The sequence below is a fragment of the Prionailurus viverrinus genome, chromosome B4 (assembly GCF_022837055.1).
Source record: "Prionailurus viverrinus isolate Anna chromosome B4, UM_Priviv_1.0, whole genome shotgun sequence".
In the NCBI taxonomy this organism is placed as follows: domain Eukaryota; kingdom Metazoa; phylum Chordata; class Mammalia; order Carnivora; family Felidae; genus Prionailurus; species Prionailurus viverrinus.
In genome coordinates this window covers 31835708-31857639 of record NC_062567.1, presented here as the reverse complement: position 1 = coordinate 31857639, position 21932 = coordinate 31835708, and the positions used below count along the sequence as shown (strand labels likewise).

The window sequence follows — 21932 nt, the reverse complement described above, 5'->3', positions numbered from 1 at the left end:
AAACCCTGGCCAGGCCTGTGGTTGACAGCCTGAGCCTCTGAAGAAGGTTTCAGTGCATGCTGCCAGGGCCTTCACAAAGAGCTGCCTGCTGGGCCCTGCTCTCAGACAGCTTTGTTGTGTAGGGTCTGTTACCAGGTCAAACCCTGCCACCATCCTGGGGAACATGGTTCGGAGCGTCATGGCTGTTTGGATGGATTTCATGATGAAGGACACATTTTTGACTCTGTGGGAGAGACAGAGAAAAGCATAGGAGACAGTGTGACTTGGCATTGGCGGACCTATGTACCCCGGGGGGACCCCATATCCCGGAGCAGCTCCCCCAGTGCCTGGGGCTGGTCTAGTCCAGATTACTCAGTAACCACTTCTCAGACCCTCAGCACATGAGCCTATCCTGCCCATGCTGTTGTGATCCCTTCCAGGGGATACATCTGAGAGATATTTCACCCAAATCCACCCTTTTGAGGAGTCCGGCTGGTTCTAGAGGAAACTTTGGTGTCTGAACAACAAGTGAGGAAAGGAGACCCATGGGATAGGTTTCATTTGTCCACATTTGTATGAAGCAAAGAGGTCTTGTCCGAAACTTGCTCTGCATCCCCGAGACGAAGGCTCCTGGAATGGGTGCAGTACAGAGGCCAGCTCTCTGTTCACTGGACACCTGTGAAATGCTACAATTCCCAATTGTATGAATGCCCAATTCCCTGTGGAGTCAGCTGGACCTGACAACTGTATGTCCTCTCCCTCCAGCTGAATCAGCAAGGCCCTGGGCACTCCAGAAACCATGTAAGCAAACTGTCTTACTTCTGTCTGTACCCTCTCTGTTCAAGCCCAGGATAGGGGTGAAGCAAGCAGCACAACAGAAGCACCAAAAGAAAAGTCTGGCACAACTCTGTGACAGGACAAAGGTCTCTGCACAGCAGCTGGCTCACTTGTTCCTCAGTTCTATGGGCCTACATTTCTCCTGCCCCCTCCCTATGCCTGCCCATTCCCTCTCCTGCAGAGCCTCCCCCTCCTGCAGATCCTCTAAGGGATCACAGGAGGATTTACCACCTGCAACCCAGCCCTCACACCCTCCTGCCACTGGCCCCCAGAGAGCCTCTGAGGGGAACCAGTGGGGCCCCAGCCCGCAAGCTCCACCCTGGCCAACTAGCACACAGGTGCAGGCCTCTGTTCTCACAAACGGTGAAGGGGATTCAGGGGAAATGGAACGGGGAGGGGTTTGACTGCCATCCAGAGCCCAACCTCTAGGGCTGAGCTGCCCCTCCCCAAGCACTGACTCAGTGTGATCCCCATCTGTTTGCCACCCCTGCATCTCCAGCCCCGCAGGTGGGTCACAGTCCTTACACAGGCCTGCCTTTGACAGAGAGCCTTCCTTGGATAAAACTAAGAAGGGAAACTAAGCTCTAAAGCTTTCTGTGCTTGCTTGGGGAAAGAGTGGGTCCTTGTTCTCACTGCCAGGTCACACATCCACACACAGACTCTGAGATAGCTGTCACTCAGGGCTGGGTCACCAATCAAGGCCAACTACACAGCCAGGGACAGCACATGGTTGACATGAAGCAGAACCCCACCAGCCAACTGAAACAAAGAAATAGACCAGTTATCTGAACATACTGGCAAAAACATGCCCATAACTGAATCACCCAGGCCAACATGAGGTCAAGGCCTAGAATTATTTGGAAAATTGCCACACTTCTTCATTTCAGTCTGGTTGTGAAGATTCGAACTAGAAGTGACTTCAGAGATAGATTTTTGCTGTCATGCAGGAACATGCATGCCAAAGCCATGGCTCTTTGGCATGGAGGGTGGGTCTCAGAAGCCGGCCTCCCAGCCTCCCTCTTTCTCCCTTTCTCCTCCCCTTCCCTTCCAAGTCTAGTAGCTCTACCTGCATCCTGTTCTCCCAAATCCTGCAGCTTCAGCCGTGTTCTCTCTCACCTGTGATCCGAATAAATGATTTTGATTCCAATAAACCCAGGATGCTTTTCTGCAAACATACAAGCCACTTCTCTGTAAGTCTTCACTGACCACTCTTGGCTATGGACAGTCCCGTTCAGTTCATACACCTGAGAGGGAAGCATGGTCCTGGTCAGACATCAGAGGTGAGCAAAACTTCATTCCCATTGCCAATAATCTCTAAATCTCTACAATTTCCTTGTCCAGTGCCTTCAACAGCTTCTGACACTTATCAGAAGTCCTAGTCATGTCTGGAATAATGCTCTTGAATACCACAAAGCTAGGGTGTCTGCCTGTCTCATTCATTGCTGGGTCCTTGCATCTGTAACAGTGCCTGGCACATGGTAGGTGCTCGAAAGGTATTTGTGTAAAGAATGAAGAACAGGTCAGCTGGGGAGAGGACAGCCAAAAAGAGGAGACCAAAGACCTACTTTATCTTCCCATTCTCCCACTCTTAGGTGGGATGTCCCCTCAGGTGGCAGAGTGAGAAGAGCCAGGATTGGACCGTGGGTAAGACAAAGTAGAAAGACACAGTGGAGAGGACAGGGGTATAAAGAAGTCCCCTCCAAAGTGCCCACTTGGCAGGTTGGGCCACACCAAGCCCATGGTGACAGGCTGGAGGGGGTTGGAGCAATGACATGGCCCCTGCCGCTCCCTCTGCCCTCTCCTGTCACTGGGTCAGCTCTCACCCCTGCACAAATTGGCAGGTCAGGATTCAGGACAGGATGCGGGGGTTTCCAAAGAGGTTGTGGGGCAAAGGAGGATGGGAAGAAATAATATGCAGAAGGTATTTCCACGAACATCAATTAAAAACGCGCAGTGTACAAGGAACGAGGCTAGGCATTGGAAGGGGTAAACAAATGTGAGTGAGACAAGATGCCTGCCCTTAAGGAGTTTCTAATTTAGTGCAGACAGACTCTATTCCTTTTTTTAATACAAAGAGGAAGAATTAAGTGCTAAATAGAGGTTTATGGGATCTCAGAGGAAAAAGGTCTCTTTTTAATTGGATAGGATCAGAGAAGTTTTTCAGGGGACATGGTGGTGAGGTCGGACTTGGAAAGGCAAGGGGGATTTGATATGCAAGAAACTGAGAAGCCTGCTCTGCAAGCAAGCCAAGCAGCGGCCCCGCTGGTGAAAGCATTGCTAGTGTCCTGGTGTAGGAAGCAATGGTTCCACACAGAGCGAGAGCCCACCAGGGTGCAGGGAGCAGAGGCTGAGAGGCAGAGTGGGAGCCTCGAACTATCTCACCACCTAATGGAGAGGAATCCTTTCTCCTCACTGGGGTCAATTCTTGTATCCTGGCATCCCAGGAGCTGGGTGCTCTCCAGGACCCTTTTCTCCTTTCCCACAGGTCCCTTGCCTCACAGCACCCTTGCCAGCCTGGGGCACCTCCACTTTCCCTCTTAGCTGCACCTTGCAGGTGCCACCTTCTGTTGCAGGACTGCCTCCTCTTCTCCCCAAACACACAGAGCAGCTTTTTTGTTCTTTCATCTCTGGATTGGGGGTGGGGGGTTGGGGAGGTGTCCATTCTGCTGCCTGGGTTGGGGGAAGTGGGGTGAACAGGCAGCTGTTTCCAGCCCCTTCTCTTGGCCCCTTTGGCCTTGGCTCTTTGGTTTCCTCTGCTGATGCCCCAGGGAAGCCTGGCCTCTCACACAATCTCTGGACTCAACTATTGGAAGGTGTATCTTCCCTGATTGCATGGTCTAGGAATGGACAACAGTGCTTACTGAATGTTAAGGCTGCCAGAACTTTCCAGAGGAGAGAATTTTAGGTACTGCTAGCTCAGTATCTAGTATAACCTATTATTATTATTATTTACTGAAGGGGATCAGACCATGCCACCCTAAAATATGCCACTTTTGCATAATAATTAAAACAATTTTTAACGTTTATTTTTGAGAGAGAGAGACAGTGTGAGCAGGGGAGGGGCAGAGAGAGAGGGAAACACAGAATCCAAAGCAGTCTCCAGGCTCTGAGCTGTCAGCACAGAGCCTGATGTGGGGCTTGAATTCAAGAACTGTGAGATCATGACCTGAGAAGAACTTGGATGTTTAACGGACTGAGCCACCCAGGCGCCCCAGCATAAGAATTATTTTGAGTGGAAGGCAATTAAGCAGCAAACACAGAGATCTTTGCTCTCCTCCTATCTGCCTAAAAGGACATAAACTTCTGTTGGTGCAAGTTCCCCCTTTCATCTCCCACACCAGGAAAACGACCCTTATCATTGGAGACAGAAGGGCAGTTCTGAGATGGGTCTGCACAAACCTAACATAACTCTTATCTTCTATTAGTCTCCCCCATATATTTACTATCCCACAATTTACTGCCCCAGAAACTCAAACCTATTGCCTTGTCATTTCTCCACAAATTATCGCCACTTGTTAAAACAGTGTATAAGTACCTGTTCTACCCACTTCTTTGGGTCTTCACTTTTTTCTACAAAGGTCTCCATGCACATAAAAATTAAGTATTAACATCAAATAAAATGTGTATGCCTTTTCTCCTGTTAATATGGCTTTTGCCAGTTTAACTTGCAGGCCCCAAAAACAGAACCTTAAGAGAGTAAAGAAAAAGTTATTTTTGTTCTTTCCTACTTCATCAGATATTTTTTATTGAAATTTTTTTTAAATGTTTATTCATTTTTTGAGAGAGAGAGAGTGCACAAGTGGGGAAGAGGCAGAGAAAGAGGGAGACACAGAATCCAAAGCAGGCTCCAGGCTCTGAGCTGTCAGCACAGAACCTGATGTGGGGCTCAAACTCACGAACTGCAAGATCATTACCTGAGCCAAAGTCAGACGCTCAAAGGCTCAACCAATGGAGCAACCCAGGCGCCCCTTCACCAGAGATTTCTAAAAAGAGAATTCTTCCTGTCACTGCTCAAGGCTTCAACAGACTTCCAGGCACTCTGTTAGAATCTTCAAATCTTTGATGCTGAAAGAGCTTATATGCTGTACCCCAGCAGTTCCCAAAGTGTGGTCAGGGAGCCCCTGTGGGTCTCCTAGACTTTTACAGGCAATCTGCAAAATCAAAAACTCTCCTCATAAAAATTTTAAGATTTCAACTTAAGATTTGTCTTTTACATTCTCATTCTCTCCTGAATATGCAGAATTTTCCAGAGGTTGCATCATGTGTGACAATATTAGTCTGACAAATAATGGATTGTGTGCTTATGTAGGCTTGTGTTTTGGAAAGTTCTCAGTTTTAATTTCTAATGAAGGCTATATTATACAAGATATAGTAGATAATATCCACATAAACAAAAACTTTTTGGGATCCTCCAAAATTTTTGAGTGTAAAAGTTTGAGAACAATTGCATTAACCCATCCCAGAACTGATACCTGAAGCTGTCTTGGCCTTACGCAGCTGATTTGCAGAAGGGAAGAACGTAATTCTTCACTGTGCCTTGACTGCTGTGTCATTACTGAATCATGTGCCCACACAGCCCATCTGGATTGCAGGCCACTGAGGGCAGGATCCAGGTCATCTGGGTCTTCCCACCTCCCCTCCTTTAGCACCAGAGAAGGAGCTCCATAAATAAGCATTAACTGAGGAAGAGCACTGTCCACTTGGAGTTTCAAAACTACTCAGCCCCAGGCAGCATGTTTTGGAGAATGGATAAATAGATGGATGTTGGAGGGGTGGTAGTGCCAGCAGAACAGAAGGGAGACAAAAGAACCTTTTAGAAAAATCAACAAATGACAATTCTGTCTACAAGAAGATCCTTGGCATACTAAACAAGGATGTACAGATATGCAAATGATACAACCAGAGGCTTGGTGGGGGTTTGCCTATGGCAGCAGTTCCAAGCCATCAATTCTATCATTGCAGTACTTATTGCTGGAGAATCTGGGACCCCTGCCTTGCAGGGTTCCAATCCCACTGCTAGTTCCCATAGCATGGAAAGCCACAAAGATGGAATCTGGCTCCTGGGGCAGCAGATACAGATGCCCCTGGTCTCTTGGTGCCTCAGTAAATCACCACCAGGGCCGCCTGTGCCTTGTGTTCTTGGGCTTCTGGCCTCCAGCCAAGAATCTGCAGGCTTTGTGGCAGCACCTAGGACAGGATCTGAATGTTCAAGAGCACCCCTATTTCAAGGAGCAAGAGACCCTTTTCAGGGGGAGACCTGCAACTCCTCCCGGCCTCACAGCTAGACTGATTAGAACATTGCTGTGAAGCATGGTACTGGAGGAAATTTCACAGCTGGTTAGGGGATTCTGGGCAGCCTTCTGGGTTTAGGCTCACAGTGGAGATACAATCTGCCCCAGCCAATCATACCTCATAGGATCGTTGCAAGGATCAGATGAGTTAATATTTGTAAAGCACTTAGAAATGATAACAACTGAGAAAAAATAAAAAGAATAAAAAAGGAGGAGAGCACCTGGGTGGCTCACTTGGCTAAGCGTCCAACTCTTGATTTGGGCTCAGGCAATGATCTCATGGTTCGTGGGTTGGAGCCCCACGAACACTGGGCACAATGGGCTCCACACTGACAGCACAGATCCTGGTTGGGATGCTGTCTCTCTCTCTCTCTCAAAGAAAGAAAGAAAGAAAGAAAGAAAGAAAGAAAAGAATTTATAACTATTGGGTGCCTGGCTGTCTCAGTTAGAAGAGCATGCTCTTGATATTGGGACTCTTGATATTGGGATCATGAGTTTGAGCCCCTCATTGGGTGTAGAGACTACTTAAATAAATACATAAAAACTTAAAAAAAAAAAAGGAAATGATAACTATTAATAATAATATTATTAGCATCAATCTTATTATCATCACCAGATGTAGAAAAACAACCCAAAATCTGCAGTTATCCTAGAAAGATGAGTTACTAGAGCACCATTCATTTACCAGCCATTTACTCAGCTACTATGTGCCAAGCATATGCCCACACTTTTATGTCATCATCTCATTTAATCCTCAAAACTACAACAGTAGGTAGTTCTCATTTTACAGATGAGGATTTTGAGGCTCAGAAAGCTTAAGAAACTGAGTCATACTCCACAGTGGGAGTGAGGGCTGGAGGTCTGCTGAGTTTCAGAATCTTGCTGACCCTGAGTGTCTCCAGTCATCACAGCAGCCCATCTTTCCCTTTCTGTGATAGTGACAGTTAGGGGGGCTCAATGTCTCAGCTCTGGCTGCACTTTAGAACCACCTAGGGAGAGGGAAATGCTTGGGTCTCACCCCAGACTAATTAAATCAGAATCTCTGGGGTAGAACCTCTGGTGTGGTTTGTTTGTTTGTTTGTTTGTTTGTTTTTAACCTCCTCAGGTGATTCTAATGTATAATGTACAGCTGGGGTTAAGATCTACCATTTTGTGGATTTGAAGTAAACAGCATGAACACAGCATAGTAGGATAAATGCTATTATAAAGGAGAGCAGTTAAGAGGGTCCCTCCAGTCTCGATCGTCATTATTCTTGCAGTTATACCAGTAACACGAAACAGGGGTCACTTCAGCAACAAGCCAGGTGGAATTTTCAGTGGAGGCTCTGCCAAAAATCTAGGAAAAACCTTGGCCCGGGGGTGGGGGGGTGGGGGGGGTGGGGAGGGTGGGATGGGTAGAAGTGCCAGTAATGTTTGTTATACAAGTGACAGCATCCAAGAAAACATCTGGGAACAACCATCGTGGGTTCTCTGCCACTGCCTGTCTCTCTCCCAAGACCCCCTGTCAATAAGTACCAGCAGGGCAATCTCCTGTTGATAATCCTCTGGGGTCTTATAAGAGCTCCACTCTGAGGACTGGCCAGGACCCAGTCTGGGCCTCAGATTCTGGCCGTGGGGGAAGGGACTGGAGCCCAGGAGATAAGACCCGCCTAGCAACTGTTGCTAAAGGCAAGTAGCCTTTGTTATCAAGCATTAGTAACACAATAGGAGGCTGAGCAGCCAGGATAGTCCATCAACATCATCCCAGGCCCTGAATTAGCCCCACTAGCAAGAAGGGGGAGGTTGTGCGGCTCAGTAAAAGAATTCCAGTGCAGACGGTTTTTAGTTGTTAATGTGTTGATGGCTCCCCCTACTCTGGCTAATGGGGGGCATTAAGGCATAGACTCTCTATTGCAAGAGGCCTTTGTTCCAGGGTCAGAGCAGAACAAATGGTCACATCCCATCCCCCTCAGCCTCTCCAGAATCCCAAATCCCAGCAGCCTTCCACCTTCTAGGATGGTGGGGGGTGGGCAGAGTGGGAAGAGAGGTTAGGAGCGAGGCAGGGTCCCCAAGTTAAATGTCCTGGAGCCCACTCAGCATGGTAAGGAGAAAATACCCCCGCAGAAAAGGGGGAGCAATGGAGCAGGAAACTGCTCCCTCCAATTGCTCAGCATCTTCCCCTAAATGCTTCTCCATCGGGCTCAAGATGAAAGTCACAGCCCTCAAACCGACCAAGACCCAAACCCTCCACAGTTTCCCCCCTCCCTCCTTTTCCCTCCACCCCCTAAGGAGCCCAGGGCTCCGCCAGGATTTGACGGGCTACCTCCCCCATGCCCCACGCTGAGAAAGCTGTTGGAATGGCCCAACAGGAAGCAACCCCCGCCCCTGGCCCCCAGCAGGGGCCAGCAGCACTCTGGGTGAATCATCAGCTCAGCCAATCCTAGGGACTCTCTTTTCCCTACAGAAGGATGAGACTTACAGCAGAATGCCTTCTCTGGGGCTCCTTTTGAGATGAAGCCTGGCTGCCTTAGTGCTCAAGTCCAGCACCCTGGCATCTATCCAGTCACCCAATCAAGTCACCAACGTGATCTTGGTCAAACTCTGGCTTTTCCAAGCCTCAGTTTCCACATCTGTAAAATGCAACCTTGCTATGCACCTCAAGTGCTTTGTAAAGGTCAAGGCAAAGAAGGCCTTTTCTCAAAGTGTGGTCTGGGTCAGACCATCTGCATTAGAATCACCAGGAGGAGAGGAAGAGGCTAGTTGATTTTGTAGCTTCCTGGTCCTACCCAAGAGCACAGAATTAGAACCCTGGGAGGTCAGGGTCCAAACACGAATTTTAAAGAGCACCTCTGAATTATTCATATGAACAGCCAAGTTTAAGGACCACAACCAACAAGCGTGATTATCATTCTTGGTGCCTCTTGGCAATATAAAATGTGGGGCCAGTCTGAAATATCTCACGATCTGACATAAATAACGAGGCAACAACTGCTTAGTGCTGAATACCCACATGACCAGGAGACAAAGAGGGGACATACAGACTGACACAGTCCTGGGAAGGGGGTGAAGGAGGGATTGGCCAACCTACGAACCAGCCTAAGTGGGACCCAGACAGGAGGAGGGGCTTAGATGGGGGGCAGGTGGGGAGTGCATGCTTGGAGACAGAACGATTTCCTAGTCAAAAAACATGGGAATAAATTGTTCCAGGAAGCACAGTTTCTTTCACCTTACCTAGGCCAGGTCCAGGGCCAGCGCATCTCTTACAGAAATTCTTCTCTTAAGAGGTTGTTGGACACTCTCTCTTCCTGGAAAAGGATCATTTGTGTACTCTGCTCCCAAAACCAATGGAAGCTCTACTGAGGGACAAAGGTCAGCCCCATTCCCACTTCCCAAGAACTGTGCTTAAAGCTTTAATTATCAAACAAACGTCAGATCCTGGGGAGATAGGCACCCTTACTTGAGAGCCAGCTCACCAGGACCCTCCAGGGCCTGGCCTTGAGCTAACCTCAAGGAGGGTATTAACATAACTAAGGGAAAAGGTGGGTCGGTTGGGAGAGTTGAGCCTTGAGGAAGCTTTGTCTCAGAAGAAGGGAAAGGGAGCCCTGACCCACAAACTGGAATTACTGGTTCTTGGGACACGTAAATCCTTCATTAGAAAGTCCTTAAACACTTTAAATCAAACTAGGGGTAGTAAAGTCAGTTTAGGAATCCCACAGAGAAGTTTTAAAAAATTTTAGAATGCAAAAATATCACAATCTGTACATTATATTGTTTCCTAGAAAGTTTCATAAATACATGTGAAAACACTGTCTTCAGGATGCCCGGGCGGCTCAGTCAGTCTCTCAGTCAGACTGTGAGAACCGTCTCACAGTTCATGGGTTCGAGCCCCGTGTTGGGCTCTGTGCTGACAGCTCAGAGCCTAGAGCCTGCTTTGGATTCTGTGTCTCCCTCTCTCTCTGCACCTCCCCTGCTCATGTGTGCTCTCTATCTTTCGCTCTCTCTCAAAAAAAAACAAACAAAAAAAAAACATTAAAAAAGAAAAAGAAAACACTGTCTTCAATAAAGTCAACTTATTCGAGCACTTTCCACCCTCCCCCCCGCCCCCCCCCCCCCGGGAATTCATTGGATTTTTCTCAAGGTTAAGAACACTGTCATGGACTCCCATAAATTCTCAGAGCTCAGTGACCAGGCTTATGAGGGCTCTGGTTCAACAACACATTTCTGGCTATAATTTGGCTTTAGGAAAGGCTACAATTTGCCTTCAAGGAGAGAACTTACCAATCAAGAAGCTCTAAGTGTCTGGTCTGATTGATTTTTCTCCAAAAAACAGCATTCTGCCTTTCTTGTTTATACATCTGTCTCTTATGAACTTGCTCAATGTGTGTCAGTCCTCTGGAGCTCTATCACTTCTGACTGTACAAACAATACAATTTCTGAACCTATAAAGACCATGGAATATGGTAACAAAGCCAAAATAATGCCATCCTGAGGGCCTTGCCACAAACTTGAAGGTCAGTCACCAAGGTGTTGACGCGCTCAATAAATATTTCAGTGAATGAGCAGACTAGTTAGGATACAATATAGGGGAGAGCTCTATACAAAGGTTACTTTCCCCAAGCGTCTTAGAATCTTTAACCATCTCCAACGTTTGTGAGGATTCAGAAATCCTTCCCATTCCCACAATACCCAAATCCTTCCCACAAATAGTCCTCAGGGAAGTTCTCTCTAACAGATATCCCAGAGGAATGGTCTGGGAGCATCTGATCGCCTGGGGGTGCTCTCCTGAGTGAGGCCTCCCCTATTGTGGAAGCCATCCTAGTTGTCTCCTACTTTTAGAACAGCTCCTTCTGAGTCCACTTCATGAACTTTCCATCTGATGTCTGTGCGCAGGGCCCCCTTCCAGGCCCACTCCTCCTCTCATCTCGCAGCTTCTGTGGGAACCTCATCCCTTTCACAGTTTTAAAGATTACCTTTCTGCAGACAAATGTCAAACATGTATTTCCAGGCTAGAACCCTCTCTCCTCTGGGTTCCAAAGTCATATATTCAGCAACTTCCTGGACATCTTCATAGGGATGTCTCATAGCACCTCCATTCTACAGGTTTAAAACCATTTCTCCCTTCCCATCCAGCCCCTCCTCTTATATCCTCAATGTCACCATCAATGTCACCACCAGACAACCCAAGTCGAATACCAGCCAGTTGCAGTAGAGTCCTCACCACCAGAGTTAGTCAGTAAAACCTCTAGATTCCTCCTCCAGCACACGAGCTCTTCCTCATCGTTGCTACTGTGCCTGTGGCCTTGTCATCTCATACCTGTGGTCTCCCTACTTTCCCAGCCTCCATCCCCACCTCTTTCACTGGGTGACCCTCGCACAGTAATCCGTTCTCCCCAGGCTACCAGGGTGATCCAATTGCCAGACCCAATAGCTGTCCCAGTACCAAAAGCATGATCCTGAGGGACTCTGGGAAGCTAAATTTTGATATGAAAGGAGACAGGGCAAGAAAGGTCCAGGCATGAGGCACTGCTCAGAGCCCAAGGGCAGGAAACGTTGAGCAACTGGGAGGCACTGTGTATCCGGGAGAAGGGGAGAAGGGGAGAAGTGGAGATCATAAGAGAAGATGGGGTAAAAGGGCAGTGAGGGTGAAGGTCATAATTTTGTGGGAGCCAGCCAAGTACAGTTCAGGTTTCCTTGCTCATGGTCATCCCTGGAAGGACACATGTCCCCTTTGAGATGAAGGCAGCATCCAGTCCCTATCCCAATACTGGAATTGGGAGCCTGTGAAGACCTACAAGGTAACATCTGAAAGTCAAGCCAGAGCAGAGGAGAGGAGAGGTGGGCTCACCGGGAACAGCATGGCTCTGAGCTCCAGGTAGAGTACATTGTCCTGGTAGAACTCCTCCAGTGCCTGGAAGACATAGTCTCTGAACACTGGTGCATAGTGGACAAGGCCAGAGATTGTGAAGAAGATACTATTAAACTTGGACCAGACAGCATCTTGGTTTGCATAAGCCACCTCAGGGTTCTCGGTCATCAGAGTGAAAGTCTGAAGAAGTCTGCATAAGACACAAAGAGGGTAAATTGAAGAAGTGTGTTTCAAGCCACCACCTTCAGGCATCTGCAGGAGTCCTGCCCACCTCACTTCTCCCACCCAGAAGCAAACCCAGATGCATCACAGTGAGCAGTGATGAGAGGCCAAGGAAAGCACCCCAGGATTTCTGATGGAGGCCCCCATCCCTGAGACCTGCTTTATGCTCCTCAGGGCACAGCTCAGGTAGGATGTTCCCACTAACCAGGCTGTCTTGCTCCCCTGTGCATGTTTGGCCAGTCTGACCCCATTGCACCCTAGACTAAGCCTCTTCGGAGGGTGTTATGCACTGAATTGTGTCCCCCTAAAACCCATATGTTGAAATCCTCACCCTCAATGTGACTGTATGTGGAGATAGGTCCTTTATGGTGGTAACTAAGGTTAAGTGAGGTCATTACAGTGGGGCCCAAATAGAATAGGGCTGGTACGAGAGATGCCAGGAGTGTGCACACAGAGGAAAGGCCATGTGAGGACACACTGAGAAGGCGGCTGTCTGGAAGCCAAGGACAAAGGCCTCAGGAGAGACCAAACTTGCCAATATCTTGATCTTATACTTCTAGCTTCCAGACCAGTGAGAAAATAAATTTCCATCGTTTAAGCTACCTACTGTATAGTATTCTGTTGATGGAAATAACTCTGACTCAGGTTTACATCCCTGAGTAGCCATTTACTAGCTGTGTGGTCTTGGGCAACTTCCTTAACCATACTGAACTTCACATTTCTTACTCATAAAGGGAAATAATCTCAAAAAAGCACTCTGTAGATGGTTCTATGATTAAAAAACAGTTATTACTTATAATATTACTTTACAAATTTGTTAGGAAGTTGCTTCATCATGTTTTCAAGCTGTTTCACCCACCAAAGGACCATCATTATTCCAGGAGCTGGGAACTTTTCCTCTTGTTGGAAATTAAGCATCTAGACAAATCTCATTTGATGCAACAATAGTGTCACTTTTAATACCTTTTGCAGATCAGATTGAATTTTAAATGAACCAGAAAATTACTATTTGAATGCTTTTGTGAAGCAAAGTATCCTGTAAAGTTAAAAGAAAAGGCCTCCTGATATATATATATATATATATATATATATATATATGATGAGTTCAATGCAAGGCTTGAACTCATGACCTTGAGATCAACACCTGAGCTGAGATCAAGAGTCGAACTAGAAGCTTAACTGACTGAGCCATCCAGGTGCCCTGATTTTTTTTAAGGACAGATTTTCATAAATGGGGTTGTACTAAGACATACCTGTACACCACCCACTACCTATGATGAGCATGTGACACATTCTGAACCACACTCACCTGTTGTCAAACTCAGTGACATTCTGTAGCTCCTTTCGATATTTCTCCAGCAAAACCCACTCCGAACACTCTGCTGGTTTAGGAGTGGGGGGCGCTGGATAAGCAAATTTGAACTTCAAGTACCCACTTGGGGTGACACAGAAATGGCAGTGGGGCCTGTACGTGACATTTTTCACCAGCCAGTTCATACTCAGGATGCTGAAGTCATGGACGTGTAAGGCAGCCCCTGGAAAGGGAAGGAGGGCAGGGGTAGAAGTGAAGCAAAAGAGGTGAAATCCAGATTCCAGGGCTCAGGGGCTGTGAGGACAGTGCAGATGGACAAGAAGTGAGAATCACAAGGTTGCCTATCTGGCAGAGTTCCCCACAACTGCACATCATGTACCTTTCCCACTCCAGCGCAAAGACTTCCCAGGCCTATGTCTGCCATTATCTCCCCAGGATGGCCACTGCCTGCTTTGCTCTGGTTTAAGAAGGGAGCATCCCTCACTAGTCAGAAGCCATGATGACCTTATTCAAGAGAGGGAGCCCAGGGGAGCCTGGGTGGCTCAGTGGGTTAAGCGTCAGACTTGGGCTCAAGTCATGATCTCACAGTTTGTGGGTTCGAGCCCCACGTTGGGTTCTGTGCTACAGTTCAGAGCCTGGAGTCTGCTTCGGATTCTGTGTCTCCCTCTCTCTCTCTCTCTCTCTGCCCCTACCCCACTCACACTCTGGCTCTCTCTCTCTCAAAAATAAATAAACATTAAAAAGAGAGAGAGAGAGAGAGAGAGAGAGAGAGAGAGAGAGAAGCAGCCCAGGGGCACCTGTGTGGCTCAGTTGGTTAAGTGTCTGATTTTGGCTCAGGTCATGATCTCAGTTTGTGAGGTTGAGCCCTGCATCAGCAATTCTGTCAGCGCAGAGTCTGCTTGGGACTCTGTCTCTCTCTCTTTCTGCCTCTCCCCCACACATGAGCTTGAGCTGTGTGTGTGTCTCTCTCTCAAAGTAAATAAACTTTAAAAAGGGGTGGGGGGGAGGGATGAGCTTCAGCCCTTGCTCCCACCCTGGTCCTGTTTGCACAACTGTCCTTAGTCTTCTCAGCCTGCTCCCAGCGCCCACGCATTGGCTTTGCATTCCCTGCTTCCAGCCAGTATCTAGGCAGCTTCTGGCCTGCAGGCTTGCCATTGATGCCCTATGCTTCTTTCAGACCTGACACCAATCTAGACTACAGCACTCCTCAAGTCACAGTATACACTGTCCCTCTGCTCTTCCTGCTCTTAGCACCTGGCCTTGACACGGGCCACTTAGGTGTCACAGCTATGTGAGCTTTGGCATGTCACCTCTCTAAACCTTATGTCCTCCATCAGGTGGGGATGTGACTTTACCAACTGCACAGTTGTTTCTTTGTTTTTTTAGTTTCCATATTTAACATTAAAATAAAAGAGGTATAGGGGCTCCTGGGTGGCTCAGTCGGTTCAGCGTCAGACTTCGGCTCAGGTCATGATCTCAAGGCTCCTGAGTTTGAGCCCCGCGTCGGGCTCTACGCTGACAGGTGTGTCTTCCGCTCTCTCTGCCCTTCCCCTGCTTGTCCTCTGCCTCTCTCTTTCTCTCTCTCTCAAAAATAAACATTTTTAGGGGTGCCTGGGTGGCACAGTTGGTTGAGCGTCCGACTTCAGCCAGGTCACGATCTCGCGGTCTGGGAGTTCGAGCCCCGCGTCAGGCTCTGGGCTGATGGCTCAGAGCCTGGAGCCTGTTTCCAATTCTGTGTCTCCCTCTCTCTCTGCCCCTCCCCTGTTCATGCTCTGTCTCTCTCTGTCCCAAAAATAAATAAACGTTGAAAAAAAATTTTTTTAAAAATAAAAAATAAACATTTTTAAAAACCCAAAATGTTATAAAATAAGAGGTATAGAAAAGTCCTTGTAAGCTGCAAACTGCTATTTACGTGTGCCGGATGGTAATTATTTTACTTCTCATAGAAATGTATATATACTATAGACATACACTACTAGAAATGTGTTTATTCAAGAGAAACATTCACATCATACTCTGGTACCTCAGCCTGAGACGGGGCAGAAGAAGCAGATGTGGGAAAAGCTGTGAAGAAAGCAGTAGTTCCTATGGGCCTAGATACCCGCTTATGGGTGGACACATCAGCTTTGTCAGGAAAGACAGTAATGCCCGGCACCCACTCCCTGCTGCCTGTCTGAGGCAGAGTCCCCTTGGAAGCAGGGCTCTGTGTTTCCAGGGTGAAGTGGCAGCCCCCTCAGACTGCCCCCTTCCTAGTCTGTGAAGCAAGAACAAAGGTGCAGAGTAGCCAAGTGGGGTTCTTGCTGCTCCATTTATTTATTTATTTATATTAAATTTTTTTAAATGTTTATTTAGTTTTGAGAGAGAGAGAGCACAAGAGGGGGCAGGAAGCAGCGGGGGGGGGGGGGGGGGAGGGGGGAGGAAGACACAGAGAGGGGAGGGGCAGAGAGAAAGAGAGACACAGAATCCAAAGCAGCCTCCAGGCTCTGTCAGCACAGAGCCCAATATGGGGCTTGAACTCATGACCTGTGAGATCATGACCTTAGCCAAAGTCAGATGCTTAATCAACTGAGCCACCTAGGTGCCCCTACTATTATTTTTTTAAGTAGGCTCCACACCCAATGTGGGGCTTGAACTCCTGACCCTCAGAACAAGAGTCACATGCTCTACCAACTGAGCCAACCAGGCACCCCTCACTGCTCCATTTAGAACAATAACAGCTCCAATAACAACACTAGCTCCAAGTTTAGTTCTCCCTACCTTCCCAGCACCCCCAAACCACCATCTCCAAACCTCTACCTTTTGGCATCTTCTTCAGGATATTAAACACCTCACTTTTCTCAATGAGAGTCTTGGCCCGGAAAAAGTGCATGCTGGGAGGGAACTTCTGGGTCCTCATCGCCTGTGTCACCTCAGCCTTTTTGAGGGCCATGAGCCTCTCATTGGCTAGCTCCTCCTGTTCGGTCAGCACCAGCTGCCCCCCCAGCTGCATCATCTTCTCTCTCATCAACAGCTGGTTCCATGCTTCATCTATGGATATGGCTGAGCAGAAAAAAGGCATCACCACGGCCAAAAGCAGGGAGAGCAGGGCTGGCCACCCAGATGGGCCATCCACAGGCATTGGGATGCCTGGAAGAGGAAATTGCTCAGATGGAAACCTGACAGGACTAAAGAAGGGAGTAGGTCAGCAAAAATGTGCAGATTTAAACATCAAATTCTGATTTTCCTTCTACCACTCTGTTTTCAGATTACTAGGAGGCAGCATACAGAAGGGTTCTTCTCTGAGACCCCAGAAGAAAGACTTCCAAGTACAGACATGAAGGGATTTCCCAAATAATAAGTCACCATAAGGCCTTCTTTAAAAAAGTGGACCTTTTCAGTCAGCAAGCCCTGCTCACATGTAGAGGAAGACATTGCAATCAGATTTTTAGTGTTTCACTTTTTTTTTTAAATGTTTATTTATTTATTTTGAGAGCCAAAGAATGAACCGTGAGATCATGACCTGAGCTGAAATCAAGAGTCGTTGCTTCCACCAACTGAGCCACTCAGGCACCCTGAGTGTTTCACTTTTAAATATCACCAGAGAGTAAGAGATCACAAGACATATAAAAAAGCCTCTAACGTGATAAAGAAAGTTAAAAACAAACAAAACAAACAAACAAATAAACAAAACCACACATGTACAGAGAAGGAAGACAAGAGAAGGAAATAAAAGAAAAATTCAAAAGAACCATACTTAATATCCTAAGAAGGATATGAAAAGATATTGTGTCCATAAAACAGTTACCGAGAATTATTCTTATTATTTTAATGTTTATTTATTTATTTTGAGAGAGTGTTTGAAAGGGGGAGGGACAGAGAGAGAGGGAGAGGGACAGAGAGAGAAGGAGACAAAGGATCAGAAGGCGGGCTCTGTGCTCACAGCAGAGAACCCAATACAGAGCCTGAACTCAGGAACTGTGAGATCATGACCTGAGCCGAAGTTGGACCCAACAGACAGAAACACCCAGGTGCCCCAGCCACAGGGAATTATAAAAAATAAGCAGCATGAGGGGTACCTGGCTGGCTCAGTTGATGGAGCATGCAACTCTTGGTCTCAGAGTCATGAGTTTGAGCCCCATGCTAGGTGTAGATTCCTTAAAAAAAAAAAAAAAAAAAAGGGACACCTGGGTGGCTCAGTTGGTTAAGTGACCAGTTCTTGGTTTTGGTTCAGGTCATGATCTGATGGTTCATGAACTTGAGCCCCAAGTCAGGCTTTGTGCTGACAGTGCAGAGCCTGCTTGGGAACCTCCCTCCCTCCCTCCCTCCCTCCCTCTCTCTCTCTCTCTCTTTTTCTCTCTGCCCCTCCCCCCACTTGATCCCCCTCTCTCTCAAAATAAATAAATAAACTTAAAAAAAAATAAGAATAAATTTCAAAATAGGGGCACCTGGGTGGCTCAGTTGGTTGATTTCAGCTCAGGTCATGATCCCAGGGTTGTTGGATGGAGCCCTGTGTCATTAAGATTCTGTCTCTCTCTCTCTCTCTCTCCCTCTGCCCCCTCCCCCTCTTCCTGACTCTCTCTCTCTCTCTCAAATAAAATAAATTAAATAAACAGAATGAGAAGAGCTTTTAGAAATTAAAAATACAAGAGCTGAAATCTTAAAATTTACTAGCAATATTATAAGATGGAATTGAAGACCATCTTTTAGAAATTAAGATGAAATAAGAGAGAAACAAATGAGATGATTATTGGCTCAGGAAATCCAACACCCAAATAACAGACATATCAGAAGAAAAAAAAAAAGAAAAAGAAAAAAATAGATTGGAGAAAAAAGTAAATAAGTAATACAAGAAATTAGACCAGAATGTAAGACCTGCATCTCTGGATTGATGAGACTCTCTGGGATCCTATCACAGCACAATTACTCAATAGTCACGCCATGAGATATCATCTTGATATTTCAGAACATTAGCATTCAAAGATTCTAAAAGCTTCCTAAAAGCTGCTAGTCCAGGTTGGCAGTGAGCAAGGATTGAACAGCGGAAGGAAAGAAACTCACCTTTAGTGGTCTCCTCCTTCTAGACACTGTTAGCACTTTACCTGCTTATTTATTTGAATTACATTTATGAAATGTGGGGCACCTGGCTGGTTCAGGTAGAGGAGCATGAAACTCCTGATCTCAGGGCCATGAGTTTGAGCCCCATGTTGGGTATAAAGATTACTGAAATAAATAGATATTTTTTTAAAAAAAGGAATTGTTTCTTCATACTTCATAGTAGGATATGGTATCCTGGAAAGAATCAAGACTATAAATTGGAAGACCTCAGGATCAGTCCCAAATTAGGATGTCTTTAACCATGAGACCTTGGACAAACTGTTTAGTGTCTATGGGTCTCAGTTTTCTCATCTGTGAAAAGGGCAAATTATACTAGATCAGTGGTCCTCAAAGTGTGATACATGTATCATTAGTGATACATGATATCACTGTTTAGGTTGAATAAAAAAATTTAAAAACAAGTTAATTTAAAGAAAGATATGAAATAAATAGAAATGCAGGGATATGATGAAAATGGAAAGCTTGCTAATCATTGAAATACATTATCTCCAAGGTCCTTTCCAGGGCTAACATTCAATTATTCAATGGTACATCAGATACCAACAGGGGATTTTAAGAAGGAACTGGACACTATTTACTCCAGTACCACAGCTATGGTAGGGTAGCTACCCGAATCAGAGAGATGGACTTTTGAGGAACCCCCTCAACTTCATGAAGTCTTTGACTCTGTCTTGAGGCTACAGTGTTTGCCAACAGCTGAAACCTCTAGGACAAGAGGAGAGTGACATTTGTGTCACCATCCCACCCATCTCATGCTGTGTCTTCCAATCGACAGCCCCAGCCCCTTTCCCTCTCTCCTTACTAACACATAACAGAGGCCACTAAGTTCCTAAATCTCCAACTCTGTCCTCTCCAGGGACACCAGAAGTAGCTGTGTGCCCCACATCTAGCAACTTCTCCTGGCCTGACAGATAAAAGTTTATTTAACACTGGTCCAGGACCAGCCTGCTCAAGCATAAGGAGAAATAATCCCTGTGATAATTACTGCTATGCTTACTTCATCTCTCTCATCATGAAAAGTTTCTTTTACTTTTAAAAGAGGGTGCATGAAAACTCTATAAAAATAGTTTGTTCCCAGAGTAAGAACAAGGAAACGGACCATGTGCATCTGTGACTCTGAGTGAATGTCCTTGGGCCCACAACCATTTTCAAAAGCCTGTTGTAGAGAAAGGCTATGCACTTCCTCTGCACCGAAAGTCACAAACTCACCTAAGGTAGGGGGCAGGGAGGCTGCTGCCAGGGAAACAAAGCCCGAGTGCCCAGCTTCCCAGCTACCTACTGGAACCTCATGAGCTGGACCCCCACCCCAGGGGATCCCAGTTACCTCAGAGCAGCTCCAGAAACTGCAGACTGTTTGCTGAGTCCCCCGACAGCTGTGTCAGAAGCACCAGAAAAGCTCACCATCCTCTTTTCACTTCCTGTTGGGGCAGGTTTCACTTCCTCTCAGCCTCATGTTGCTCGGGTCTCCAAAGAGAGGCAAGGAAGATAGTCTGGCAGAGCTGAGGCAACAAGTAGGCCTGCGTGTATGGGTTTACGTTTGTGTGCGTGTGTGAGCATTTATGCACTTGTGGGGTGATTTATGTGTGTGTTTATATGTGTTCAGGTGCATTTTGTGGCAGGTTTTTGTGTGCATCTTTGTGTGTGTGCATGTGTGTGCATGTGGGTTTATGCATGTGGGGATTATGTATATGTTTGTGGGGGCAGTTGTATGCATCTTTGTATGTGTCTATGTGTTTATGTGAGTTTATATGCACGTGTGGGCTTATGTATGTTTTGGGGGAAGATATATGGGTGTTTGTGCGTGAGATGTCATTGTAGGGTCCAGAACATAGCTTAGACAACAAGCGCCACAAAGAAGTACTCCAAAATCTGCTCATAAACTTTGGGCAGTATACCCCTCCTTAAAATGTGACTGTCAATTGTGGGACAACCCACTAAACAGCGGGTAAAAAAGTAGATATAATAGAAGGTACGTTTTAGGGGGAAAATCAGGGATCTGGAAGCACAGTAGTTGAGGAAATAAGAAGGGGTGAGGCAGGAGCTAGGGCGTAAGGAGGAGCGGCCAGAGGCAAGAGGGATAATGGCTCCTGAGGGAGAGCTGACAGAACTGAGCCTGGCCATTCGTAGCTGTATGGCCTTGGCCTTGTTATTTAAGCTCTCTATACTTCAGGGGTGCCTGGGTGGCTCACTGAGCAACCAACTTGGGCTCAGGTCATGATCTTGGGTTTGTGAGTTTGAGCCCCACGTAGGGCTCTCTGCACTCAACACAGAACCTTCTTCAGATCCTCTGTCTCCGTCATTCTCTGTCTGCCCTTCCTGCTGGTACGCTCTCTGTCTCTCTGTCTCTCTCTCAAAAAAAAAAAAAAAAAAAAAAAAAGACTCTCTATGCTTCAGTTTCCTGATCTGAAAGTGGAAGTCATAAAAGCAATGACTACGCGGGTGCACTGTGAGAATTAAATGAAGAATGTGTGCAAAGTGCCTGGAGCATAGTAAGTTCTCAAGAAACAGTAGCCATTACTATTACGGGAAATAACTATCGTGATAGATCATCCAGGTCAAGGTAAATAAGACATGTGAGACTATACCAGTGACTTCTACAGCTCGTGCCTGCCATGTGCCCCTCTCCTTCCCAGCCCTGTCTCGGGCCGTCTGCCTCCAAAGACACCCACAAATCCTCCAGCACTTCCACTTCTGCATCTCCTGAACAACTGTAACTTCAGGGGCCCCTGACATCATCTTCTCCAAACAGTAAAAAGGTCATCTGTTTCATAAACAGCAAGAAATTCGCGAGTGAAAACACAGAGGAACTAAGAATTCCCTCATCACAAGTTCAACATTAACTTGTTCAAAAGTCAGTGAAATCAAAAGAAACAAACAGGTAGTAAAGACAGACAAAATTGACTAAAGTACAAGGGTAAGAGGGCAAATTGCCAAATTGTGAACATAAATCACTGGAATATTTTTTAGGATACCAGATCAGAGTTAAAGATAAAGCTTTTCTTGGTGCATCTGGGCAACTCAGTCGGTTAAGCATCCAACTTCAGTTCAAGTCATGATCTTGTAGTTCATGGGTTCGAGCCCTGTGTTGGGCTCTCAGGTGTCAGCACAGAGCCTGCTTCAGATTCTCTGTCCCCCCCCCCCCCTTCTGTCCCTCCCCCACTTGTGCTATCTCTCTCTCTCTCTCAAAAAAAAAAAAAATTAAAAAGATAAAACTTTTCTTTCCAAAAGCTTTGGTTAAGAGTAAGAGCTAATGTTCACATCCCAAAGGCTCTGGAGACTCCAGCTCACAACTGGGCCAGGAAGTGCAGTAAGCCAGGGGAGGGAGGGCTGTGGGTCTTGAGGCTGGAGTTAT

The 21932-nt window shown here is 46.7% G+C and overlaps 1 protein-coding gene across 8 annotated transcripts in view; it reads right to left on the bottom strand.

The window, feature by feature from the left end:
- ADA2 (adenosine deaminase 2) overlaps positions 1 to 19995 on the bottom strand; it is a 35368-nt gene extending 15373 nt beyond the window's left edge. For 6 of the 8 annotated variants that reach the window (XR_007154014.1, XR_007154013.1, XM_047866999.1 and 3 more), the window contains exons 1-6: positions 19905 to 19995; positions 16283 to 16650; positions 13484 to 13709; positions 11932 to 12142; positions 1933 to 2060; positions 133 to 223 (exon numbers count right to left, since the gene is read on the bottom strand). Coding sequence is in view for 6 of the 8 variants with exons in the window: in XM_047866999.1 (XP_047722955.1) it covers positions 133 to 223; positions 1933 to 2060; positions 11932 to 12142; positions 13484 to 13709; positions 16283 to 16650; positions 19905 to 19984 (1104 nt within the window). In the remaining 2 variants the exon portion in view is untranslated. Of the gene's footprint in view, positions 1 to 132; positions 224 to 1932; positions 2061 to 11931; positions 12143 to 13483; positions 13710 to 16282; positions 16651 to 19789; positions 19858 to 19904 lie in introns of those variants that run through there. The other 2 variants (XM_047867002.1, XM_047867005.1) reach the window with 2 other exon arrangements.
- Between the last annotated feature and the right edge of the window lie 1937 nt (positions 19996 to 21932).